Source organism: Sphaerodactylus townsendi, linkage group LG13 (assembly GCF_021028975.2).
Source record: "Sphaerodactylus townsendi isolate TG3544 linkage group LG13, MPM_Stown_v2.3, whole genome shotgun sequence".
Taxonomy (NCBI): domain Eukaryota; kingdom Metazoa; phylum Chordata; class Lepidosauria; order Squamata; family Sphaerodactylidae; genus Sphaerodactylus; species Sphaerodactylus townsendi.
The window spans coordinates 8,473,717-8,498,363 of NC_059437.1; the positions used below are offsets into that span (position 1 = coordinate 8,473,717).

General features: G+C 46.2%; 1 protein-coding gene across 1 annotated transcript in view; it reads left to right on the top strand.

Moving 5' to 3' along the window:
• TENM1 (teneurin transmembrane protein 1) overlaps nucleotides 1–24,647 on the top strand; it is a 652,843-nt gene that overhangs the window by 533,388 nt on the left and 94,808 nt on the right. Inside the window, exon 20 of the mRNA XM_048514741.1 lies at nucleotides 18,955–19,109. Within this exon, the coding sequence (XP_048370698.1) occupies nucleotides 18,955–19,109 (155 nt within the window). The remainder of the gene's footprint in view (nucleotides 1–18,954; nucleotides 19,110–24,647) is intronic.

Below are 24,647 nucleotides of genomic sequence, written 5' to 3' on the forward strand. Positions count from 1 at the left end.
CAATCTGCAGGAACCGGGTTTGATTCCCCGCTCTGCCGCTTGAGCTGTGGAGGCTTATCTGGGGAATTCAGATTAGCCTGTGCACTCCAACACTCGCCAGCTGGGTGACCTTGGGCTAATCAATAAAGTTTCAGAGACCTTTATTAGGCATATACAGCAGAAGGATAAAAAGGAAAGAGTAAATCCAGTAGAGAACAGTGAAAATAGTGTGAACAGAAGCCAGGGGAACCTAGTTCAAAGTGTGCAGCAAAAATTTCTTTACGATTTCTGTTATTTCAGCCTTGGGATTGCTGAGCAGAAGAATCATTTTACATTGGTAGAAAGATCTGAGGTTAAGGCAGTGACATTGGGCCTAAAGCTGTTATACTTCAGGCAGAAGAGCAAGATGTGTTCAAGGGAGTCAGCATAGGAAAGGCAGAAAGAACAATGTCAATCATGCTGAAGGATGTTTAAGAACCGACCTTGAAGTAAAGACGATGGAAAGGAATTGCATCTTGCTCTTGAGAATGCCCATCTAAGTTTATGGTTTGGGAGTTGGTTCATAAAGTTTGTTTTGATGTGCCCTGATGCGGCACTCGTCTCTTTTTTCCTCTCTTTTTTGTTGTTGTTTCAAGGGAGGTATCTTCGAAGCTATGATGACTCCATATATGCACAGATTGCAGATTCTCGTATCATACTGCCATAGCTTCTAAGGCCCTTTCCCCACTTACCTTAAGCCGCGCACTACTCTCCTGAAGTAGCGCGGGGTCCCCCGGCATTCCCCACTACAGGGGAGCTGACTGCACAAGCGCAGCAGCCTCGACGCATAGCCGCTCTTGCGCCCCCTCAGCGCCCAGCAGCGGCATCCCTGGCTTTCTCCTGCGAAGCTTGGCGCCTCTTTGATGGGGACGCCTGAGGCAAGCCAGAGATGACGTGGCTTGGCTTGAGGAAGTAACGCGCAGCAAAGGGCAGCAAAGGTAAGTGGGGAAACGCTCAAAGACACCTCCTTCAAAACAAAACAAAAAGACGAGAAAGGAACCGTGTGCCGAATCAGGGGTCAAAACTAGTTTTATTCGTGTACTTTTTGCAAGGAAATTGCAGGCGAATGAGCTGAATTAGAATGAGAAGACATCTCCGAGGGAAACCCTCACCAAATGGTGAGCAGCACAGATCACAAGCGAGAGGAAATGGTGGGCACAAGTTGCAGTGAAAATGGAAGTAAGAACTAGCTGGGGGAAAAGTGGGGAGAAGAACCACTTTTCCTGGTAATGCTTTTTTTGTGCACACTACGCAGACCAAAAAAAAAGCCAAAACAGTTCTTTTTATAATGCCTGCAAGACGTTTTATTTGTTCTATGCAGAAAGGACCCATGTGTGCAGGAGTGAAGCTGCAGGTGAGCAGGAAAGTCTCTGCTGCTGATCTTGAGCCCGCTCCACATGGGCCATTATGGAGCAGCAGTAGCGTAGGAGGTTAAGAGTTCGTGTATCTAATCTGGAGGAACCGGGTTTGATTCCCAGCTCTGCCGCCTGAGCTGTGGAGGCTCATCTGGGGAATTCAGATTAGCCTGGGCACTCCCACACACGCCAGCTGGGTGACCTTGGGCTAGTCACAGCTTCTTGGAGCTCTCTCAGCCCCACCTACCTCACAGGGTGTTTGTTGTGAGGAGGGAAGGGCAAGGAGATTGTCAGCCCCTTTGAGTCTCCTGCAGGAGAGAAAGGGGGGATATAAATCCAAACTCTTCTTCTTCTTCCATTAAACATGAGTTTAGAACAGGGAAAAAATCCATTTGGGAGACTGCAAAGATCCCACCCCTAAAGTGAGTCTGCCCCATGTTATTTCCTCCAAACCAAGTTTTTTGAGAATTGCGCTATTTACAAGTCTTTTGAAAAATCCTGGATTGCAGCTGCTTGCGAGCAAATGGCCGGGCCGGAGGCGCTTTATTTGGCTGCGCTTTCCTTTACAAAAATTTCACAGCTTACATCTGCTTAGCCGCGCTGTGCTGTCGCCTGATTGACTCACCTTCCCTGCGACCGGCCGGCGAGGCCAGGGGACACACACCCCCTGCCCTGCGCGACCGCTCCAGAGTCGCAGGGCAGGGGGGCGTATCCCCAGGCCTCGGCGACACGCCGGACTGTCGCAGGGAAGGTGAGTCGATTGGAAAGGGGGGAGGGATGGCGCCTTCCAGCCGCCGTTTTCCAAAAACCTCGCTCCCCGAGAGGTGGTTAGTGGGAAAATGGTGGCTTCGTGCCGCTGGGGGGGGAGTGAGGGCGGCGCGGCTGCAAAGCAGCCGCTCCCCCCATGCGAACAGCTCCCTAGGGATGACGTTTTTGCCATCCCTAGGGCGCTGTAAACGGCCTGTGCGGAAAGGGCCAAAGATGGGGAGAGAGAAAGCAAGAGAAAGATGTAGGGGGAAAGAAGAAAAAGCAAAGTTTGGGGGAAATAAATAAAATGTGTGCATCCATACCACTCATTCAGTCTTTATTATATAGGGGGTAAAAAGATATAAATGTATATCAAGGGAGCTGTTGAACTTTAATTATTAAAAGCATAAACTGCCACCCAGGAAATTCTGGATTCAAATATCAATTCAGTCAACTGAACGGAAGTTATTCCTGCTGCAGGAAGCCTTTTTATTCAACCTAAGCTCCCATACGCAAATAACAGTAATAGGTGACATTCCAAGGTTTATTCAGATATTGTAAATGAAGATCTTTGACCATTTAGGAAATATACTATACAAAAATGCTCTTTTTGGTCCTTTCTGCTGGGGGGAGGGGATGCTGCAAGATGGGAACATTGCTAAAAACCATGTTCCCACCCACCACCCCATGAACCTAACATTTATGTCTAGACACCATGTATAGTTTTCTGTATTATCCAGTGTTAATCTCAAATGAAAAAGTTAATATAGTAGTAGTAGAAGTATACTATTGTTATTATTGTTGTTGTTAGGAAGGGTTGAGTTGTGCAGATTTAAAAAAAATAGAACATCTAATTTAACATGATCCATTTACTGGTAGCTTTAATCATAGACGTGCTTACATAATATTTATTCCCACTGATTAGTGCTACACATTTTAAAATGTTGACATAGGTCCATAATAATTAATTAATTTAACTCACACCACTGAAAATCACTGATTTTAAAATAATGATTAAAAAGTCCTGCTTGTATGTAACCAACTAAATGGCAAATTGGGACACATATTGTCACACTTACTAATTTTTATATCTGACTTTTTAAAGTGTTAGAGAACTTGATAGGATGATGTGAAAATGGTTATCAGACATGATAAGCTAAATGGGATTTCACAGTAGACTTCTGGATATAATATTCCAGGACCAAGCAACTAATAATGTTATCTTATGCCAAACTGGTGATGATAGAAAATGCTGTCAAGTTAGGATTTCCAACTCCAGATTGGGAAATACCTGGAGTCTTTGGGGGTGGAGCCTGAGGATGGTGTGGGGGTGGAGCCTGAGGATGGTGGGGTTTGGGAAAGGGAGGACCTTCCATGGGTTATAATGTCATAAAGCCCACCTTCCAAAGCAGCCTTCTTCTCCAAGTGAACTGATCTCTGTCATCTGGAAATTAGTTGTAATCCTAGGAGATCTCCAGCCACTACCTAGAGGTTAGCAACTCTCTGTCACGTTACAGTCAATTGATGGCAATCCCAGAGATGGTTTTCCATTGCCTGCCTCTGTGTAGCAACTCTGGACTTCCTTGGTGGACTCCCATCCAAGTGCTAACCTGTGTTAATTTCTGAGATCTTTGAGATCAGGCTTAAGAACATAAGAACATAAGAACTAGCCTGCTGGATCAGACCAGAGTCCATCCAGTCCAGCACTCTGCTCCTCACAGTGGCCCACCAGGTCCTTTGGGAGCTCACGTGCAGGATGTGAAAGCAATGGCCTTCTGCTGCTGCTGCTCCTGAGCATCTGGTCTGCTAAGGCATTTGCAATCTGAGATCAAGGAGGATCAAGATTGGTAGCCATAGATTGACTCCTTAAATCTGTCCAAGCCCTTTTTAAAGCTGTCCAGGTTAGTGGCCATCACCACCTCCTGTGGCAGCATATTCCAAACACCAATCACACGTTGTGTGAAGAAGTGTTTCCTTTTATTAGTCCTAATTCTTCCCCCCAGCATTTTCAATGAATGCCCCCTGGTTCTAGTATTGTGAGAAAGAGAGAAAAATGTCTCTCTGTCAACATTTTCTACCCCATGCATAATTTTATAGACTTCAATTGTATCCCCCCCTCAGACGTCTCCTCTCCAAACTAAAGAGTCCCAAACGCTGCAGCCTCTCCTCATAAGGAAGGTGCTCCAATCCTTCAATCATCGTTGCCCTGGACCATCCATGTCAGGGCAAGCAAAATTGCACCCTTTTAAGTCCAGTGAGGTCAATGAGCTTAGAAAGGCAGAACTCTGCTTAGGAAGTCACTGTAAGCAGCGTCATCACTGTGCTGAGTTTCCAGAGGAATTTGGTGGGCTGGTATCACTAGAGAGAGAGAGAGGTGGTTAGTGTTATCGTGTTCCCTGGAGAGGTGGAATAAATGTTTCTAAACAAAGAAATAAATCTGAGCTCTTTGCAGTGAGGAAAAAATACTGTATCAACATACCATTATTCCTGTGTCTTAAATAAAACAAATAACTTCCTGTAGTAATATTCTTTACAAAGCTGGATATGTTAAAATTACAGTAGAATCCTGAGAGTCACTGACACAGGGAAGCACCAACACTTTTCAAAACCAGGTCATCCACGTCCTTCTTAAGTTCTCTAGTCTCTACAGATTTCCAGTATTTCTCCATTTCAGTTACAACCTTTTCCTCAGACACCTCCATGGCTGCCCATGAAATTCAGTCCAACATGAACTTTACAAGGCAGGCAGCTTGCAGGCCATAAAACTTCTTTATTCTCGTTGAAGAGAGGTGAGCTCCATTTTGTGAGTTCCATGTTGCAAATGGCCAAGTCTTTATTTCAAGTATCTCGGCACTCTCAAATGTTAGCTCTTGCTGCAATTTTTTAAATGACTCAAGTAGGTATATATATATTCCTTTTAATTAAGTAAAACACCACATTTACCTCATTTACATTCATTATGGCAGGTTTCCAAAAGAACTCACTATAATTCAGCCTGAAAAACGAACGGGAATTCAAACCAACCCACCATGAACATAATTAGTATCTTTCTCGTTAAACTCAGGAAAGGTATTCATAGATCTAGTACCTGACTTTCTCAAGGACGAGGGCTTCCTTCCCAGACCTATACAGATAGCACCTTGTAGCTGGGAAATGGAAACAGATTTATATAGGTTGATTCTGCACGGTCCAAATATTCCAGGTTGAGCGAGGGAAATATCCCAGTTTGGCCAAGAAGTTCACACTAGGCTTGGAGATTTGGGTGCACCGAATCTTAGATTCAGCCCGAATCTAGGCGCATTCAGGTATATTATGGGAAAAATCATCCCGAATATGTCCTGCCTGAATATTCGCGAATACAAATGCAAGGCATTGGTGCTTTTTTTGGTATTTTTTGGTGTTTTCGCGTTTTGTTCTGCAGGGGGTGAATTTATAAAGCTAGTTATACCAAACTTTCAGAGTCTCATCTGGAGACTGTCCTGATGATGTCACCCATGTTTGGTAAAGTTTGGTTCGGAGGGTCCAAAGTTATGGACCCACAAAGTGGGTGCCCCATCCCCCATTCTTTCTAATGGGAGCTAACAGGAGGTGGGGGTTACCCCTTTGATGATCCATAATTTTGCCCCCCCATGCACCAAACCTCACCAAACTCAGGTGGCATCATCAGGACAGTCTCCAGATGAAACCCTGAAATTTTGGTGCCAGTATCTTTAAAAATGCGTCCCTTACAGGCACCCCAAGAAATTTGCCCAAATTCTCTGCTCTGCAGTACCTTGGCTCCATTGTAGCCAATGGGGAATTTCTGAGTGTGTAAGCAGGCTGCACATTTTTGAAGACAGAGGTACCAGACTTTCAAGGTGGCCTCCTGGTAATAACATCCAGGCCCATTCACCAAGACTAGATGCTATTACCAGGAGGGCCTCCTGGAGCAACCTTGAAAGTCTGGTGCCTCTGTCTTCAAAAATGTGCAGCCTGCAAAGAAATTCCCCATTGGGTACAATGCAGCCACTGCAGAGCACAGAATCTGACAGGTTCTTCAGCAAGTTCTGTGGTGGGAAAAATTAATTAACTTTTCCCACCATAGACTTCAATGGGGCATGCTGTGGCGTAGTGGAGGTTAAGCAACAGTGGCGTAGGAGGTTAAGAGCTTGTGTATCTAATCTGGAGGAACCGGGTTTGATTCTCTGTTCTGCCGCCTGAGCTGTGAAAGCTTATCTGGGGAATTCAGATAAGCCTGTGCACTCCCACACACGCCAGCTGGGTAACTTTGGGCTAGTCACAGCTTCTCGGAGCTCTCTCAGCCCCACCTACCTCACAGGGTGTTTGTTGTGAGGGAGGAAGGGCAAGGAGATTGTCAGCCCCTTTGAGTCTCCTACAGGAGAGAAAGGGGGGATATAAATCCAAAACTCTTCTCTCTTCTCTTCTTCTTCTTTATCCCATCCCACAAATCAAAACTCACAGAGAAGGGATTTGAGAGGTTCATGGAGGATAGGTGACAATTAGCCATAGAGATTGAAGGGAACAGCCACGTTCAGAGGCAGTGCCAGGAGGCAACATCAGGGGAAGGCCTCAGCCTCTATTTCCTGTTGTTGGCCACTGTGTGAGACAGGATGCTGGAGTAGATGGACCACTGTTCTGATTCAGTAGAGTTCTTCTTGTGTTCTCATTACTCTTTTTTTTTAGCTGGGGAAAGTATTAATAGATAATAAAAGGAAACACTTCTTCATGCAACGTGTGATTGGTGTTTGGAATATGCTGTCACAGGCCACTAACCTGGATAGCTTTAAAAGGGGCTTGGACAGATTTATGGAGGAGAAGTCGATCTCTGGCTACCAATCTTGATCCTCCTTGATCTGAGATTGCAAATGCCTTAGCAGACCAGGTGCTCAGCAGCAGCAGCAGCAGCAGCAGAAGGCCATTGCTTTCATATCCTGCATGTGAGCTCCCAAAGGCACATGGTGGGCCACTGTGAGTAGCAGAGTGCTGGACTAGATGGACTAGATGGACTCTGGTCTGATCCAGCAGGCTAGTTCTTATGTTCTTATGTTCTTATTAGGTTCAATGTACCCACAAGCCGCCCCTCCCAATTAGACCACACTGAACAAGGAGTCTTATGCCTCCTAAAAATTATCCTAGGGGGAAAATTCATGCATCTGGTCTCCTTTGCATGGAATGTCCATTCCTTTCAGATTGGATTTTCAGTTACAGATATGTTTCCCCTTCAGAACTCACCACGCTGCAGATCAGAGGGGGGATATAAATCCAACCTCCTCCTCCTCCTCCTCCTCCTCCTCCTCCTCCTCCTCCTCCTCCTCTTCTTCTTCTTCTTCTAGAAAGGGGGGACATAAATCCAAACTACTACTACTACTACTACAACTACTACTACTACTACTACTACTACTACTGCTACTGCTACTACTACTCTTTAACTTTCGTTTGCAGGTAGGGGGCTCACATAATTTTTACAAAGGCTCACCACCATTGAGAAGCAGAATTTGAAGCCAAATAGGCTGTTAAGGGTGTCAGGCTATAAAGGGTGTAACTCTGCTTAAGAGGCAAGATTTTGCCTCTTACTTTCTCTGTCGGTGTTAATCTTTTAAAAATTGTGTCATCTTTACAGCTCATTCCCACCAGCCGCAACAACAGGAACAGCCTTTTCTGCACCAGATAACCGTGCCCAGGCTCCGTAGAGCAATGATGCTGGCCCGTTGCAATGCCCTTCCATCAGCCGTATCGACAGGGAGATACATTAAAACCCCTTACCACCTAAGGCTATGCATATGCAATGGGAACTGTGTAGACTCTATAGATCATATTCTACTTTATTGTCCACTTTACACAGGACCTAGAGTCAAACACCTGTCACCTCTGCTACTCAAAAAAGAGTATGCATCTGACTTGCAAAAGATCACCTTTCTGTTGGACAGCTCCAGTAGTGATGTAAACGATGCAGTCACCAAATTTTTGGACCTGTATATAAAACAACGCTTTAGGAGCAGATCCTGAACATCAGCCTTCTCTACCTGTCCATTTATTTTAGCTTCCCTCTATTGGGTTAAGTGGATCTATGTATACAATGTTGTAATGCCATTAAAGGTTCTTTGTTTGTTTGAGCCTTTTCAAAAAAGGATTAGAGAAATAAACGGCCGCTCAGTGGCCATTGTAATGAAACCTCCATGATCAAAGGCAATATACTTGTAAATAGCAGTTGTTCGGGTTGTGAACAGCAAAGAAGGGCTGCTGTGTCTGGTCTTTTCTGCACAGCAGAAATAAAACATCCTGCAGATGTTTCAAAAAGACCCATTCTGACTTTTTGTGTTTGCTCTGTGAGGGCAAAAAAAGAGTTGCCGGGGAAAGTGGTTCTTTTTCCTGCCTTCCCCCCACTGAGTGAAGCTTGTCAGTTTCATTTTTCTTCAGCCTGCCATTTGGGGCTGTAGAGATTCTCCATCTTTGCCTCCATTTGCTGAAGGTTTCCCAAAGAGGTTTCCTCTGCTACCCTGTTTCCCCGAATATAAGACATCCCCTGAAAATAAGACGTAGTAGAGGTTTTGCTGATGTGAAAAATATAAGGCACCCCCCAAAAGTAAGACATAGCATAGTTTTTGTTTGGAAGCATGCCCGACGAACAGAACACAGTAAAATAAGACATCCCCTGAAAATAAGACATAGCGCATCTTTGGGAGCAAAAATTAATATAAGACACTGTCTTATTTTCGGGGAAACACGGTAGCAGCTCATCCATGCATGATTTCACTGTGAAAAGTACATGAATAAAGTTTGTTTTGCCTCGCAATCCCAAGCACGTGTCGTTCTCCCCTTTTTTGTTTTCATTTGAGGGAGATATCGATGAAACTGTGACAACTCAGCTATGTGCATATTGCAGATTCTTGTGTTGTGTCATTGTAGCTTTGCAGACATCTCCCTAAAAACAAAGAAAAAAGAAAAAACAACAGGTGAACAGGATTGACAGGCAAAGCAAACTTTATTCATGTACTTTTCACAGTGAAATAGTGTGTAGAAGAGCTGCAAGTAGAAGAAACCTCCATGAGAAACCTTCACCAAATGGCACAGGCAGGACGTTCCTGAAGAGCTCAGGAAATGCCCGGCACAACTGCAGAGAAATTAAAGTACGAGCTGGGAGGCGGGAGAAATAAAGGGTCGCCTACCCGCTTTTGTTCGCACCGACAAACAGGAGATGTCTTCAACCCGTCATCAGGAGAAAAGTTGGCTAGTTGAGCTATTTTGGAAAAATCCAGGTTGAGAGAAATCAAATGTCCTGAAGGGAAACATCTGTATGAACTTCTACCCCAAAACGCTTTTTATAACATTTTCAAGATGTTACATTTCTGCCATGCGGAAAAGACCTCAATGCCCTCCTGAGGAGAGCTTCCTCAAAACACCTGAATGGCCAGTGTTGGAATAAGGGGCTGAACTTAATGTCCCCTGATCTAATCCTGCCAAGTCCTCCTTACAGTCTGAATGTGCACATCCAGAACTGCCTGCATCCAGCACCACTGACCTCATTTACCGTATATACTCATGTATAAGCCGACCCGAATATAAGTCGAGGCACCAAATTTTACCATAAAAAACTGGGAAAACTTATGAACTCAAGTATAAGTCTAGAGTGGGAAATGCAGCTGCTACTGGTAAATTTCAGAAATAAAAATAGATAAAGTTGGGTGCTATTTGGGGGTCTCTGCCACTGACCCCCCCCCCCCATCTCACCAATCCCAAGGTCTCTTCCACCGACCTCTCCATCCCACAGCTTGTCCAGCTCACCCAGGTCAACTGGCTGTCACCCGCCGAGAGCCAGGAGGCGGCCACTGCCGAGAAGAAGGCAGAGGCAGAGAAAACGGCTGAAAGGGGGGAGGCAGAGAAGGAGGCAGAGGAGAGCAAAGCAGAGAAGGAGGCTGAGAAAGCGGCTGAAAGGGGGAGGCAGAGGAGAGCGAAGCAGAGAAGGAGGCTGAGAAAGCGGCTGAAAGGGGGAGGCAGAGAAGGAGGCAGAGGAGAGCGAAGCAGAGAAGGAGGCTGAGAAAGTGGCTGAAAAGGGGGAGGCAGAGAAGAAGGCAGAGGAGAGCAAAGCAGAGAAGGAGGCTGAGAAAGCAGCTGAAAGGGGGGAGGCAGAGAAGAAGGCAGAGGAGAGCAAAGCAGAGAAGGAGGCTGAGAAAGCGGCTGAAATGGGGAGGCAGAGAAGAAGGCAGGAGAGAGCGAAGACGGGAGAAGCGGAATGCCACACAATAATTAAGTGGGACCCTCAGTCGCGTATAAGTCAAGGGGGGCGTTTTTCAGCACAAAAATGTGCTGAAAAAGTAGACTTATACGTGAGTATATAAGGTATGTCTGCAGAAGAGGGGTGGCGTGGCGGGAAGAAAAATCCATGTCACTTTGAAGTGACCAAACGCTGGCTTGCACAGCTTGTTTCCGAAGAACTGAAAGAGACTCCCCCTGCCTATCCGCTTGCAGGTAGATAAAAACAAGATCAGATGCTATTCTGCTGTATGGCCCCTTTTGGTATGTTTGCTTCTTAGGTGTCTCGGGGTAATGAGAAGGGCAACGTTGTCAGCTGTATGAATCGCAGCAATTCAGCTCCAGGGCACGAGAACAAAAACACGGGGAGCGCGAGGGGCTGCCTGCCGCTGTAGGCTGCAATCCATAAAACAATTGCGCATGAATTGTCCCGCTTCTTTTGACTTCAACAGCTCAGCCAATGGCTTCGGGCAACTCTGCTACATTACATGACTTATGGATCCCAGCCAGATGCTCATTTGTATCTTTGTTGGCTGCATTTTGTAAATTGATAGTTGGGAACTGTGCAGGGAATGTAATTATAGTTTGTAAGGACTAAAGGTGCGGGGGGAGGGGAGAGAGAACCTTCTGAGAAATAGTACAAGGGTGATCTTCAGGCTGCTTTCACGCCACGGCACAGAGCTGATTTCCCACAGTGGGTGAATGCCTCCACGACCCATTTTTTATCGCACTCCTACTATGGCTGTGGTGGCGAACCTTTGGCACTCCAGATGTTATAGACTACAATTCCCATCAGCCCCTGCCAGCATGGCCAATTGGCCATGCTGGCAGGGGCTGATGGGAATTGTAGTCCATAACATCTGGAGTGCCAAAGGTTCGCCACCACTGTACTATGGGAACCTCATGGTCAGGACCGGCTCAACAAATGGCATGGTATAGGAGGGCATTTGCGGCTCACTGCTTCCCGGTGTGGGCTGTTCTTATCGAAACTCAGTCGATGGGAAACGGCAAGGAGGAGGATCAGGTTTCTGTGCTTGAACTGTCTTCTGTGTAGATACTTGCCTGCAGTGGTGGGATCCAAAAATTGTAGTAACAGGTTCCCATGGTGGTGGGATTCAAACTGGCGTAGCGCCAATGGGGCTGGAGCAGAAGGGCATGGCGGGCGAATGGCTGGGGCATTCGGGGGAGCGGGGGGCATTCCTGGAGTGGGGCTGTGGGCAAGGACACACACCGCTCGCGCCGGTCCTTAGCAGGCTGAAGCGAATGCACGCAGGCGCCCAGGCTGCGCTTACGCGCCGGTGCACCTCCTGCTAAGACTGGCTTCAGAAGGTTCCTGCGTGCTGCTACTGCTGAGGAGGGAGGAGGCGTTAACTAAGGCAAAAATCACGTGGCAAAATCACCAATGAGTAACCCCCTCTCGGCACACACAAATAATTAGTAACCTACTCTCAGGAACCTGTGAGAACCTGCTGGATCCCACCTCTGCTTGCCGGCATTTCTTCAACAGCCTTTGATAGACTTACCCTGAGCTTAACAGTCATTCTGTTGCTATCAAAGGTAAAGTAAAGTTTCCCCTTCAGTCGTGTTCAACGCTGGGGTACCGCTGCAAGCAGTGATTTCATAGGCAAGCAGTTTTTGTGGGGTAGTTTGCCATTGCTTTCCCCGGCTATTCTTTACCCCCTAGCTATGAGCTAGCTATGACCAAGGAATGGATGGATGGCTGAGTTGACCATGAGCCAGCTGCCAGGATATCTGACCCACAGGGAGCTCGAACTCCTGACTGTGTGAGTGGCAGTGCAAGCACATAACCACTACGCTACGCGGCTCCTTTGCTATCAAAGATCTGGTGACAAATATAATTGTCCTTTTTTGCTAGTCAGGCATGGCAAGGACATAGGTGTCCCAAATTCGTTGAAGCATCGTATGATAACTTGAATGGGCAAGGATGGGTCAAAGTGTGCAAGCACAGTGTGGCTGATGTATCTGTGAGCAAGAGAGCTGCTTCCTGGTCACATGATCAATCCCACCGTTTGATCCTTCTGTTGGAGACATTGAGTGGACAAAGGACACTTCCTTTGGCACAAGTTAGCGATTGCAGTTTACAGCCCCTCCAACTGATCTAAGCTGAGATGCGGTCTTGGGCGGTGGAGCATCTTCAATGTGCTACCATGTTCCAGTGCCATTTGCATAGTTCTGAAGCGAGTTGTCCTGGCATCGGCCACGGTTGTTATCAGACTTTGCTCTAAGCATGCCATGCAAAACTTGCTCCCTCGCCCATTTCCATACAGTGGGAGTTCAAAGGATGCTAGCAGTGCCTTATTGCTACACCCTTTTTGAGTTGTGACAAAATATATCTTAGCTTAGATACTTAGATACTGTCTCCGTTGACTTCTGCAGTTGGGCCTGTGGCAAATCAGTCTTTTTGACCCCTTTCCCTCTTCTTCGTCTTTCTTCTTCTTGGGCTATATTCCCCTTGAGGGGTGTTAGCACTGACATTTTCTTCGCCAAATAGCTCAGTTTTGGGCAATTTGAGGGGTAAGGTTGACACCATGCATGTCTTCAGCCATGCTGTCCATCCACTGTTTATTTGGTCTTCCACGTGGGTGGTGGCCTCCAGGGTCAAAATTTAGGGCCATTTTTGCAACAGAAGTCTTCTCCAGGCGCATAATGTGCCCGTACCACCGGAGTCATGTTTCCCTAATTTTCTTTGTATCTGGTGTAATTCCAAATCTTTGCCATATGACTTCATTCATAACATGATTGGAAAGAGTCAGGCCAAGCATCCACCGGAGCATCTTCGTTTCCATCACATGAAGAGTCTCTTCATGTTTCCAAGTTGTTGGTCAACATTTTATTTATTTATTTATTTATTCATTGGGCTTATAAACCGCCCTCCCCCGAAGGGCTCAGGGCGGTGTACAATATGTAATAGAGCACAATCAGATTAAAATACAGTAATATAAATAATTTAAAAAGGCTCTAATAAAAATAAACCCTACCCCATTAAAATACAACTGATCAATTAATATTAAGATTGAAGTTAGCTAAGATGACGCCCACTATCAGCTCTCTCTAAAACATACATTGAAAGGAAAGGGTGGTAGGGCCACATGATGTTATAGCAGCAGAAAAGGAGGAAGGGAGGGGCCCCCATCAACGGCCAGCCTCCCCAAAGGCCTGGCGGAACAATTCGGTCTTGCAGGCCCTGCGGAACTCAGCGAGGTCCCGCAGGGCCCAGACAGTTGATGGAAGAGCGTTCCACCAGGCGGGGGCCAGAGCTGTGAAGGCTCTGGCCCGGGTAGAGGCTAGCCGTATCATGGAGGGGCCAGGGATCACCAGTAAGTTGGCCTCTGCCGAGCGCAGAGGCCGATTCGGGACATATGGGGTTCCATAAAGGGCCACAGGGCAGATAACTGTGGTGTACACTTTTGCCTTCAGATGTTCAAGTATTCTTTTGTCACACAGGACTCCTGTGGTTTGCTGCCACTTCATCCATGCTGCATTTACACTAGATCAGTGGTGTCGAACCTTTGGCACTCCAGATGTTAAGGACTACAATTCCCATCAATTGGCCATGCTGGCAGGGGCTGATGGGAATTGTAGTCCATAACATCTGGAGTGCCAAAGGTTCGACACCACGGCTCTAGATCGAGCATCTGGTAGGGTATCCTCATCTGCAGAGACCAGGGATTCAAGATATTTAAACTGTGGTCTTCTTCAAGTCCTGGCCATTTCCCTCTTCTCAGTCCAGCAAATATATCATCAGTGCCTTATCAGCAGAGTAGAGCGGAGCTAGCCATAGTAGACAAGGAGGTCTAGTACACTCAGCAGTCTCCCACCTTCTTGGAATAAGACACTTCACACAAGATGTTCTTTCCACAGGAAGACTTTGCTTGGTAGTTGCAGCATACAATACACTACACAAAGTTCTTAAGCTACACAGGACTAAGCACTAAGATAAGTAAGAACCCTAAAGATACAGAGTTGTTTACACTGCCTTTATAATGTTCTAGCTAGCACTTTGCCCAGCAACCGTCTTCCATAGGAACAGAGTCACAGTCTCTTGCACCAATCACGTTAAAGGTCGACTATCACAAGTTGCTCCAGACTCTCTGTCTCCTTCCTTGTTGCTGACTCAGCTATCTGCTGCCTTGTAGATGAACCCATAACATACCATAACATGTCTGATAGTTGATTCAGGACTGGAATTGTGGTAACATTTAGGTTCTATACACATGCACACTCAGGGCGATTCCGCACACGAGTAAAATAGGTTCGACTCAGTTCCCTGAGAAGGGTACTAACCTAGGTCGAAGCCATTGTTGTTCCCCACTGCAACCAGCTTGATCCCAGCTCGGAGGGCGGAATCATCCAGTGCCTCTTCGCCACTCTGTTCCGATTGGCTACTGTTCTACGGCCATGTTCCGTCTATCCCCACACACATTATAAAAAAAACTGCCACAGGAATGGAGGGACGAAGGTGGTGTTTTTGATTGGCCGCTTACATTGGTATGCGGAAATTGTGCGCCGTTTGTGCGACCAGCCATCGCTTCGAAAGCAAGAAAGAAGGGGGGGGGGATTAGGCGCTATTTTCGCCTCGGCGGTTCTCCAGCTGTACGCATGCCCGAAACACTCAGCTGTGATTGGCTGAATGGGGGACTCCTGGCACCAGAGATTCCGCACTTTACTGGAATCGAGCTGAGTTTGAGTGTGGTTCCCTGAAAAAGTAGTCGTTCCCAGCTGGAGTCGGAAATGTGACTGTTACACGGGGCGAAGCTGGTACAAAACCACGTCGATCCCAGTGGTTGTGCAGAGCACTTAGGTCGAATGCAGCTCGAACTTAGGTCGATAATGCCAGTGTGGAATCGACCTCAAATGTGCATGTGCGTTCAACTGGAGCTGGCTAGCATTCCATCTTATTTCTGAGAGTGTACCCTTTTTTTAGAAGTAGTCCCACGCTGCTAAACTTGGGTTGCACATTCTGCACTACTGGTCATTTCTGCCTTTATACGTTTAGTGCTTTCTATGCCATCCATAAGTGCTTCCAATGTCTGATTCAATATAGCTTCCAGCTGCTCATTGACTCCAGTAATGGCCCCTGGAAGAAATGATAGCAGCATCTTTATAGATTTCCAATTGAAGGAAGGTTTATTTACCCTATAATGGTGGTTCCCCCTTTCTCAGCACTGTATTCATTCAACAAATGGTTGCTTACAGTTATGCTGCCTGTTAACCTGCATGCCCCCTGCGGGCACCACAATGTCTCCTTCAGTTTGAAATCTCAAGTTTTCTCAGTGCTTCCTGGAAATTTTCTCCGCTGCTTTCTGTGAGAGGACAGGTGCAACAGCCATTTTGTCTCGTTACCACTTGAATGATATTCCAGCTACCCTTCCGAGAAAAGAGGGTTTAACTCTTTCCTGCCATAATTGTAGTGCCTGACATCCCACCCCCTACAGTGTGGAATATTTGTGATCTAGGAAATGGCATAGGGGAAGAATTAACTGTTCCTTCCCATGTTACGGGTCTAATCCAGACACCCCAACCCCACAACCAGTGGTGGGATTCAGCAGGTTCGCACCACTGCGGCAGAGCCGGTTGTTAAGATGGTGCTTGTAAATAAACAGTTGTTAGATTACTTGAATTGCACCACCAGAACCGGTTGTTAAATTATTGGAATCCCACCACTGCCCACAACTATCTTTTTGATCCAGAGTATATGTTTGGAACCTCAGTCACAGACATCATAGTCTGAGTCTCCCCACATTTTGGAAAGAGCCCATAGGCTCAATATTTTTTTAATGTTATAAAGCAGCCATGGGGCAGAATGTAATTAGATCCGGACTGGGTCAGGATGTTCCAAAACCTTAAATTTTCTTCAGACATGTTAGTCTGCTAATTCTTTCCCCCTTCTACTGCAGCCCACTGCCCCTCCAAGTTGCAGCCCACTGTCTACCTTACTTAAGGTGACCAGATGGTCACCTTTGTGAACCGGGACGGGGGGTAGGTGGCTGCGCGCAGCCGCAGAAGCGCACTGCCTTTTGGGGCTTGCCATTTCCCGCCCTGTGACAGGGCGGGAAATGGCAAGCCCCAGAAGGCTGTGCTCCTGAGGCGGTGCTCCTGAGGCCGCATTTCCCACCCTGTCACAGGGCAGGAAACGGCAGCGCCCCAGAAGGCCGTGCGCTCCTGCGGCCACGTGCGCGGGAGGCTGCCACACTGCCTTGCGCCCCAGAAGGCGGTGCAGCAGCCTCCCAAAAATCAGGACAATTGAATTAACCCATGGGACGCGGGACAAATTGTTTGAAGGCGGGACTGTCCCGCCAAAAGCGGGGTGTCTGGTCAGCCTGACCTTACTGTTTCGCCCATAGACCTTGGTGGGGAGAGATGGGTGCCTGTAATGTGTTTCCTATGACAACCGGTGTCAACTCGGTGAGGCTGATTTCCATCAGGTAAATGATGTGGGCCTCTCTGATCTCAGTGTTGCTACCCTAATCCCAGTAAAGCTGTCTTTTCACATTTTAAGATGGATTGACAGATCCAGTCATGACTTGACCTAGAGTTGTTGCTGCCATTTGTATCAAATGAACAGGCGCTGGCATTTCTGTCGATATGCTGCCATTTTGTTTTGTTTTTCTGAATTTTTTGTATCACCACCACATACTTTCAGAATAGGGCACATTTGTACTGCATTTTGGCAATTTTAAAAGTACTCTTGCCATGGAAAGGGAATTTCCTTCCTCACCAATATTGGAGGCCCCTGAAAGAAGAAGCATATTTATCTTTTCTGTCTTTAAAAAAAAAACATTTTTGGTGTTTCTCCTCCTTCCATTTCATTTTGAACTTCCGTGACTGAACTTCCTTTCCTCTGCTCCTCTGTTTTGTTTGAAAATGAGGCTTTCTTCAGTTAAAAGCCTCTTCTGCATATTTTTCATTGTGAAGACCGCATGCAAATGTGCCCTGTCGATGCATCATTACTGTCACAGCTTTCTGAAAGCTTTTAAAATCCTGCTGCAAATGGTGAAACATTTAGCTTCAAGCTGATTTTCCTCGCAGAAGCGGAATCTTCCTGCTGTAATCAGAGGCTGGGGATAATGGATGCTGCTTTAAAAGAACCCAAATGCCATCATAGGAACACAGCACCATTTTAAGTGCAACACAGTTGTGTTTGTCACAATTCCGATTCGACTTAGCTTGATGTTTTGTGGACGGATGGCTTAATAGCTGTAGTATAAGAACATAAGAACATAAGAACTAGCCTGCTGGATCAGACCAGAGTCCATCTAGTCCAGCATTCTGCTACTCGCAGTGGCCCACCAGGTGCCTTTGGGAGCTCACGTGCAGGATGTGAAAGCAATGGCCTTCTGTGGCTGTTGCTCCCGAGCACCTGGTCTGCTAAGGCATTTGCAATCTCAGATCAAAGAGGATTAAGATTAATAGCCATAAATCGACTTCTCCTCCATAAATCTATCCAATCCCCTTTTAAAGCTATCCAGGTTAGTGGCCATCACCACCTCCTGTGGCAACATATTCCAAACACCAATCACACATTGCGTGAAGAAGTGTTTCCTTTTATTAGTCCTAATTCTCCCCCCCAGCTTTTTCAATGAATGCCCCCTGGTTCTAGTATTGTGAGAAAGAGAGAAAAATTTCTCTCTGTCAACATTTTCTACCCCATGCATAATTTTATAGACTTCAATCATATCCCCCCTCAGACGTCTCCTCTCCAAACTAAAGAGTCCCAAACGCTGCAGCCTCTCCTCATAAGAAAGGTGCTCCAATCCTTCAATCATCCTTGTTGCCCTTCTCTGCACTTTTTCTATCTCTTCGATATCCTTTTTGAGATGTGGCGACCAGAACTGAACACAGTACTCCAAGTGCAGTCGCACCACTGCTTTATATAAGGGCAAGTATGTTTTTAAAACAATGTTTCAGGCATTTTGCATTAAGGTGGTGTGTTTTTTTAAGTGATGTATGTAATAAGCCACCTCAAATTGTTGGGAGAGTCATGGAAGAAATATTTGAAATAGATAAGTAGGTGAATAGAATGTCACTGAGGCACAAGGAACTAGATTAGTTTTTATCCGAGAATTGATATGTAGACCAGACTGCCGTTTGTGATTTCAGAAACATCTCTGCTTTGCCCTGTGTTGTTCCCACGGTTATTGACATATTCTTGGGTGACACAAAAAGCATGTTTATGAAAAAAAATTTCACTGGCTGCCAATAGGTCAAAGCCTAGTTTAATCTCTCTGGGTTTGGTACAAAATTTTACCATGCCCCATTTCATGAATCATGAAATAATTACCCTTTCCATTCTGAAATACAAGCTTTCTTTAAAGAGTCATTCAGGAAAGAAAGAAAGAAAGAAAGAAAGAAAGAAAGAAAGAAAGAAAGAAAGAAAGAAAGAAAGAAAGAAAGAAAGAAAGAAAGAAAGAAAGAAAGAAAGAAAGAAAGAAAGAAAGAAAGAAAGAAAGAAAGCCAACATTAAGTTAAAATAAGGAAAATACAAGGAATGTGGGCATATCATTATTTATTGTTCTATCTTGTGGTTAATGCTGCAGTTAAATTTCCTTTCCGTTCCCAACAGGTATCACTGTCGATAAGCACGGCTTCATTTACTTTGTTGATGGCACCATGATTCGGAAGATTGATGGGAATGGAGTGATCTCAACATTAATAGGCTCCAACGGTCTCACATCCACCCAACCGTTGAGCTGCGATGCTGGAATGGATATCACTCAGGTAGACACTAATAGTTTTCATACATTGTTACTGTTCAGTATTGGAAGCAGATTTCATTTTATATGCTGTATATTAGACATTAAAGAACACCATTTGAATAAATGGAAAGGAAATAACCATGTTTCCTAGATCGTCACCAAACACTTGCATAGAAGTCTGCCTTTGAAGTGCTGAATATTAATGCACAAGCTGTAGATCCCTCAGAAACTGTGGCGGAAGGGAAATAAAATATTCCCTTCCCATGCCAAAAATGTCCCCTACAAGGTTATATAAACTTTCAGGGAAACTTTCAGCAAACTATTTCCATCTCTTGTCTGCCTTTTCTACCCACCCCTTTAAACTGTTCATAGTACAGTGGTACCTCGGTTTTCGTCGATAATTTGTCCGAAAGGAATCGACGAAAACCGAAATCGACGAAAACCGAGGCACCATTTCCCATAGGAATCATTGTAAATCCAATTAATCCGAGGCACTCCAAAAAGTGCCTCGAACAGATTAATTGGCTTCCTCAAACCCCAGCCGGGAGGCAGAGGGAGCTCCTTATTTGGGCAGCTCCTTATTTGGGCAGCTCCTTATTTGGGGGTGTCACTGCCCAAATAAGGAGCTCCCTCTGCCTCCCGGCTGAGCTTCCTCAAATCCCAGCCAGCCGAGAGGCAGAGGGAGCTCTTTATATGGGCAGTGACATCAGGGGGTGTCACTGCCCAAATAAGGAGCTCCCTCTGCCTCCCGGCTGGGCTTCCTCAAACCCGAGCCAGTTTCGGTTTTCGTGGACTTTTTCTGGGCAAACTTTTTCTGGGCTTGAGGACGAAAACTGAGGCAATCGACGAAAACCGAAACAAATTTTGCCCAGAAAAAGTCGACGAAAACCGAAACTGATGAAAACCAAAGTCAACGATAACCGAGGTACCACCGTATTCTGTGATGGAACATGATCGGTCTTCATCCCGCTATTTTTAAAAAGTATTCCCCCATCCCCCTTTTTTGGTTAATTTATGAAGTCATTTCATAAGGTCATTTTGGGAAATCCCCCCCCCCTTTTTTTCTTTTTGTTAAATAAAGAAGACATATTGTTCTGCTTATTTAGAAAATCCCCTGGGCATGTCCCCAATTTTCTCTGTGGGTTTTATTTTTATTTGTATTTATTAATTGGATTTATAGGCTGCCCTTTGTCTCTATTAGGTTCTCCCCTGTTCTTGGATAATATTCTGCAGAAATCTTGTTGACATCTGCCACATAAGTTGTTACAGGATGCTACTACTATTATTCACCATCAATTGATTTTAGCCTATGTTTTTAATATTATTATTCGTTCATTATAGTGTTTTATAATGGGAGCAGCAGTGGCATAGTGGTTAAGAGCAGGTGCATTCTAATCTGGAGGAACCGGGTTTGATTCCCCGCTCTGCCGCCTGAGCTGTGGAGGCTTATCTGGGGAATTCAGATTAGCCTGTACACTCTCAAACATGCCAGCTGGGTGACCTTGGGCTAATCACAGCTTCTCAGAGCGCTCTCAGCCCCACCTACCTCACAGGGTGTTTGTTGTGAGGGGGGAAGGGCAAGGAGATTGTAAGCCCCTTTGAGTCTCCTTACAGGAGAGAAAGGGGGGATATAAATCCACACTCCTCCTCCTCCTCCTCCTCCTCCTCCTCCTCCTCTTCTTCTTCTTCTTCTTCTTCTTCTTCTTCTTCTTCTTCTTCTTCTTCTTCTTCTTCTTCTTCTTCTTCTTCTTCTTCTTCTTCTTCTTCTTCTTCTAATGATATAACACACCAGAATACCGATCTTGCACTTTTGAATCCTGCTTCTTCGAAGACTGAGGTTGGACTACTGTAATGCATTATCTCGTGTCTTCCTTTGAAGACTGTTATAAATACAGGCCTGAACTGAGACTGAGAAAATGGTTCATCCGCAAGTTGTTTATAAGTCGCAGGCTGTCGGCCTCCCACATAGAACTTGAAAGACAGCTAAAATAGGCAGATTAGACCTATGAAGGTAAAGTGCTGGAATGCTGGTAATTGTTTCTGCTTGGTATATCTTTTATAGCCTCTATTTCAGTATACATGATTACAAGTAGAATCTCACAGATCTTTGAGTACTTGTAAGAGATATATTAGGCTTTATCTCTATTCACTTCACCTGCGTTTACATAGACACAAAGGACAGTCAAAGGCCCTTTCTGCACGGCACAGGGGGAACAGGTTGCAGGCAGGATACAGGAACCCGATCTCCCTCTTGCCCTGGTTGCAAGCCTGGTTGCATGCAGGCAGTGACCAGAGGTTGCTGAGGCAATGCGAGCTGTTCAGAATACACACCTCCCATTCTGTGTAGTCACGAGGGAGGGCAGGCAGGTTGCATGCTTGCCCTGGTTGCATGCAGGCAGCGACCGGAGCCCACTGAGGCAATGCGAGCTGTTCAGAATACTCACCTCCCATTCTGTGTAGTCACGAGGGAGGGCAGGCGTGGCCCCCACAGCCACGCTGACGTATTGCGCTGCCCCGAGACGTCCCTGCAACCCCACAGGGCTATGCAGCCACTAGGAGGGGACTTTGAAAACTGGGAAGCGTGACCAAGAAAAGCATTTCCTGGGCAGCCATTAGCTCGCAAGTAGCTGCCGAACACACTAAAATGAAAGAATCATGAATAACCCATTTCTGGGGGGGACATGGGACAGCCTCACTTTAGGGGCAGGAACTATGCAAAGTCCCCCCCCCCCAAAAAAAACCCCAGGGTTTTGACCAGTATTATCCCGGGTTAATTGGCCCGTGTGGAAAGGGCCATAGTATAGGGCCTATTTAGAATATATATGCTGGGAAGGATTGTGGGGAAATAGAATTTGTAAACCTTCATTTCAGCTTATTTGGGAGTGAAAAAGCCACTTAACCATCCCAGATCTCTTGCCCAGGCAGTGTTCTCTCTCTCTCTCTCTCTCTCTCTCTCTCTCTCTCTCTCTCTCTCTCTCTCTCTGTGTTTGTGTGTGTGTGTGTGTGTGTGTGTGTGTGTGTGTGTGTGTGTGTGTGTGTGTGTGTGTGTGTGTGTGTGTGTGTATCTGTCTGCCTCGCTCTCTCAAAATCATCTACACTCTATCCCTCTGGGTAACGTCCTCCACCACCACCAGTCAATTTCTAAGACTCAATCTACCTTACAAACCAGCATCTATTGGGTAGCTACTCACAGGCTCCACCTTGCATTTGTTTTTCTGCCTTCACTGACCTCAGCTATGGCAGGCTTAGCATATTCGATGACTGAATGGAATGCCAGCCTAAACTCCTTGAAGGAACAGTGAACTACAAATGTGGTAGATTCATAATTTAATTTGCTTTGTTTTTTTCAAATGTTTTGTAAGTTTTGTGCATTTTTTTCTTAAATGTTGAATGATCCTTTGCAAGTGGTTATGCCTGGAGTCAGAGCCATAGCAAGGGGGAACTATGCCTGGGGCACATGCATGCCCTGCGCCCCCAGAACGCCTCCACCACGCTTCTGCCATGGCCCCCACACCAGCGTGTGCCCAGTGCGGCCCACACCCCTCACCACTGCCTGGAATATTCTCATGTGGTGAGCAATGAGTAGTAGTAGTAGTAGTAGTAGTAGTAGTAGTAGTAGTAGTAGTAGTAGAAGAAGAAGAAGAAGAAGAAGAAGAAGAAGAAGAAGAAGAAGAAGAAGAAGAAGAAGAAGAAGAAGAGGAGGAGGAGGAGGAGGAGGAGGAGGAGGAGGAGGAGGAGGAGGAGGAGGAGGAGGAGGAGGAGGAGGAGAAGGAGTTTGGATTTATATCCCCCTTTCTCTCCTGCAGGAGACTCAAAGGGGCTTACAATCTCCTTGCCCTTCCCCCCTCACAACAAACACCCTGTGAGGTAGGTGGGGCTGAGAGAGCTCCGAGAAGCTGTGACTAGCCCAAGGTCACCCAGCTGGCGTGTGTGGGAGTGCACAGGCTAATCTGAATTCCCCAGATAAGCCTCCACAGCTCAGGTGGCAGAGCTGGGAATCAAACCCGGTTCCTCCAGATTAGATACACAAGCTCTTAACCTCCTACGCCACTGCTGCTCCAAAGTACCATCTTTGATGCCTTTCATGCAACCTTGGACGGATGCCATTGCGACGGAAACCTTTTATACACAGCGAGTTGTCCTAGTCTAAGAGCTGCTCATGACAAATGGGCAAACCTTGCTTTTGCATCTCGTTCTTCACAATCATTTCCTTACATTATAGAGCAAAATAGTCTTTGACTGAATTAATTTCCGATTCATTAGCATATGTTCTGCTCTTCCATCTGCTGGGTTAAACTACACAGTTATGAATAACGTCCATTTGCCTGGCAGCAGAACCCCACTTTTAATACCTTAATACCTTTTGAAATTGCTGCCTAAATGAAAGAAACCTACTTTGCCCTTGCCAAGAAGAATAAGCTTCCTTTGGGCTAAATGTCGTCTTTCTGGGACATCTTTTATTTAAGCTGTTCTCAGTAAGGTGGCAAACCTGCTTGGGAACAATATCCAAAAGTATAAGGAATGGTATAGTCACACAATAGAGCAAACAAACCCAAAAGGAAACAAAACTATACCACCATACAAAGTGATCAGTCAAAAGTGATGTATTATTCAAGAATCTAGATCAGTGTTTCCCAATCTTTTCGAGGTCAGGGTACCCTTGACCTCACTCTTCATATCTCACGGTACCCCTGCCGCCACCCTCCACCTTCCCCTCCCATTGCCCCTGCTTGCCACACACCCCACCTTCCCCTCCCAGGGTGAAGGGTAGCACTGGGGGTGGTGGTGACTGCTGACCTTGTGGCTGGCCCTGCCCCATGGGCCAGATCCATGTCCTTGCTGGCGCCAGTGAGAGACACCACAAAAATGAGGGGGGGCGGTAGTGTTGCCGTGGTACCCTTGGGACATGCTCACGGCACCCCAGGGTACCAGGGAACCCTGGTTGAGAATGGCTGATCTAGATCATGGGGTTCTGGCTATTTTGCTGTTTCATGTCCAAAAAAGAGAGGAGGAGGAGGAGGAGGAGGAGGAGGAGGAGGAGGAGGAGGAGGAGGAGGAGGAGGAGTTTGGATTTATATCCCACCTTTTTTTCCTATAAGGAGACTCAAGGTGGCTTACAAGCTCCTTTCCCTTCCTCTCCCCACAATAGACATCTTGTGAGGTAGGTGGGGCTGGGAAAGTTCTGAGAGAACCGTGATTAGCCCAAGGTCACCCAGCAGGAATTTAGGAGTGCAGAAACAAATCTGGTTCCAGGTAAGCCTCTGCCACTCAGATGGAGGAGTGGGGAATCAAACCCGGTTCTCCAGATTAGAATCCATCTGCTCTTAACCACTACACCACACTAGCTCTCTGCGTGTATTATTCTTGAGTAATTCATGACTTTTGACTGGTCACTTGGTACTCTGGTTTAGTTTTGTTTCCTTTGGGGTTTGTTTGTTTGTTCTAAACCTATTTGGGGGCCATGTCACTTCAGACTGCAAGGAAGGGCTCCTCCAATGCAACAGAGTTCCTAAAAATAGAAAACTATCATTTCGGGCAGAAGGATGGGCTGGAAGCAGGC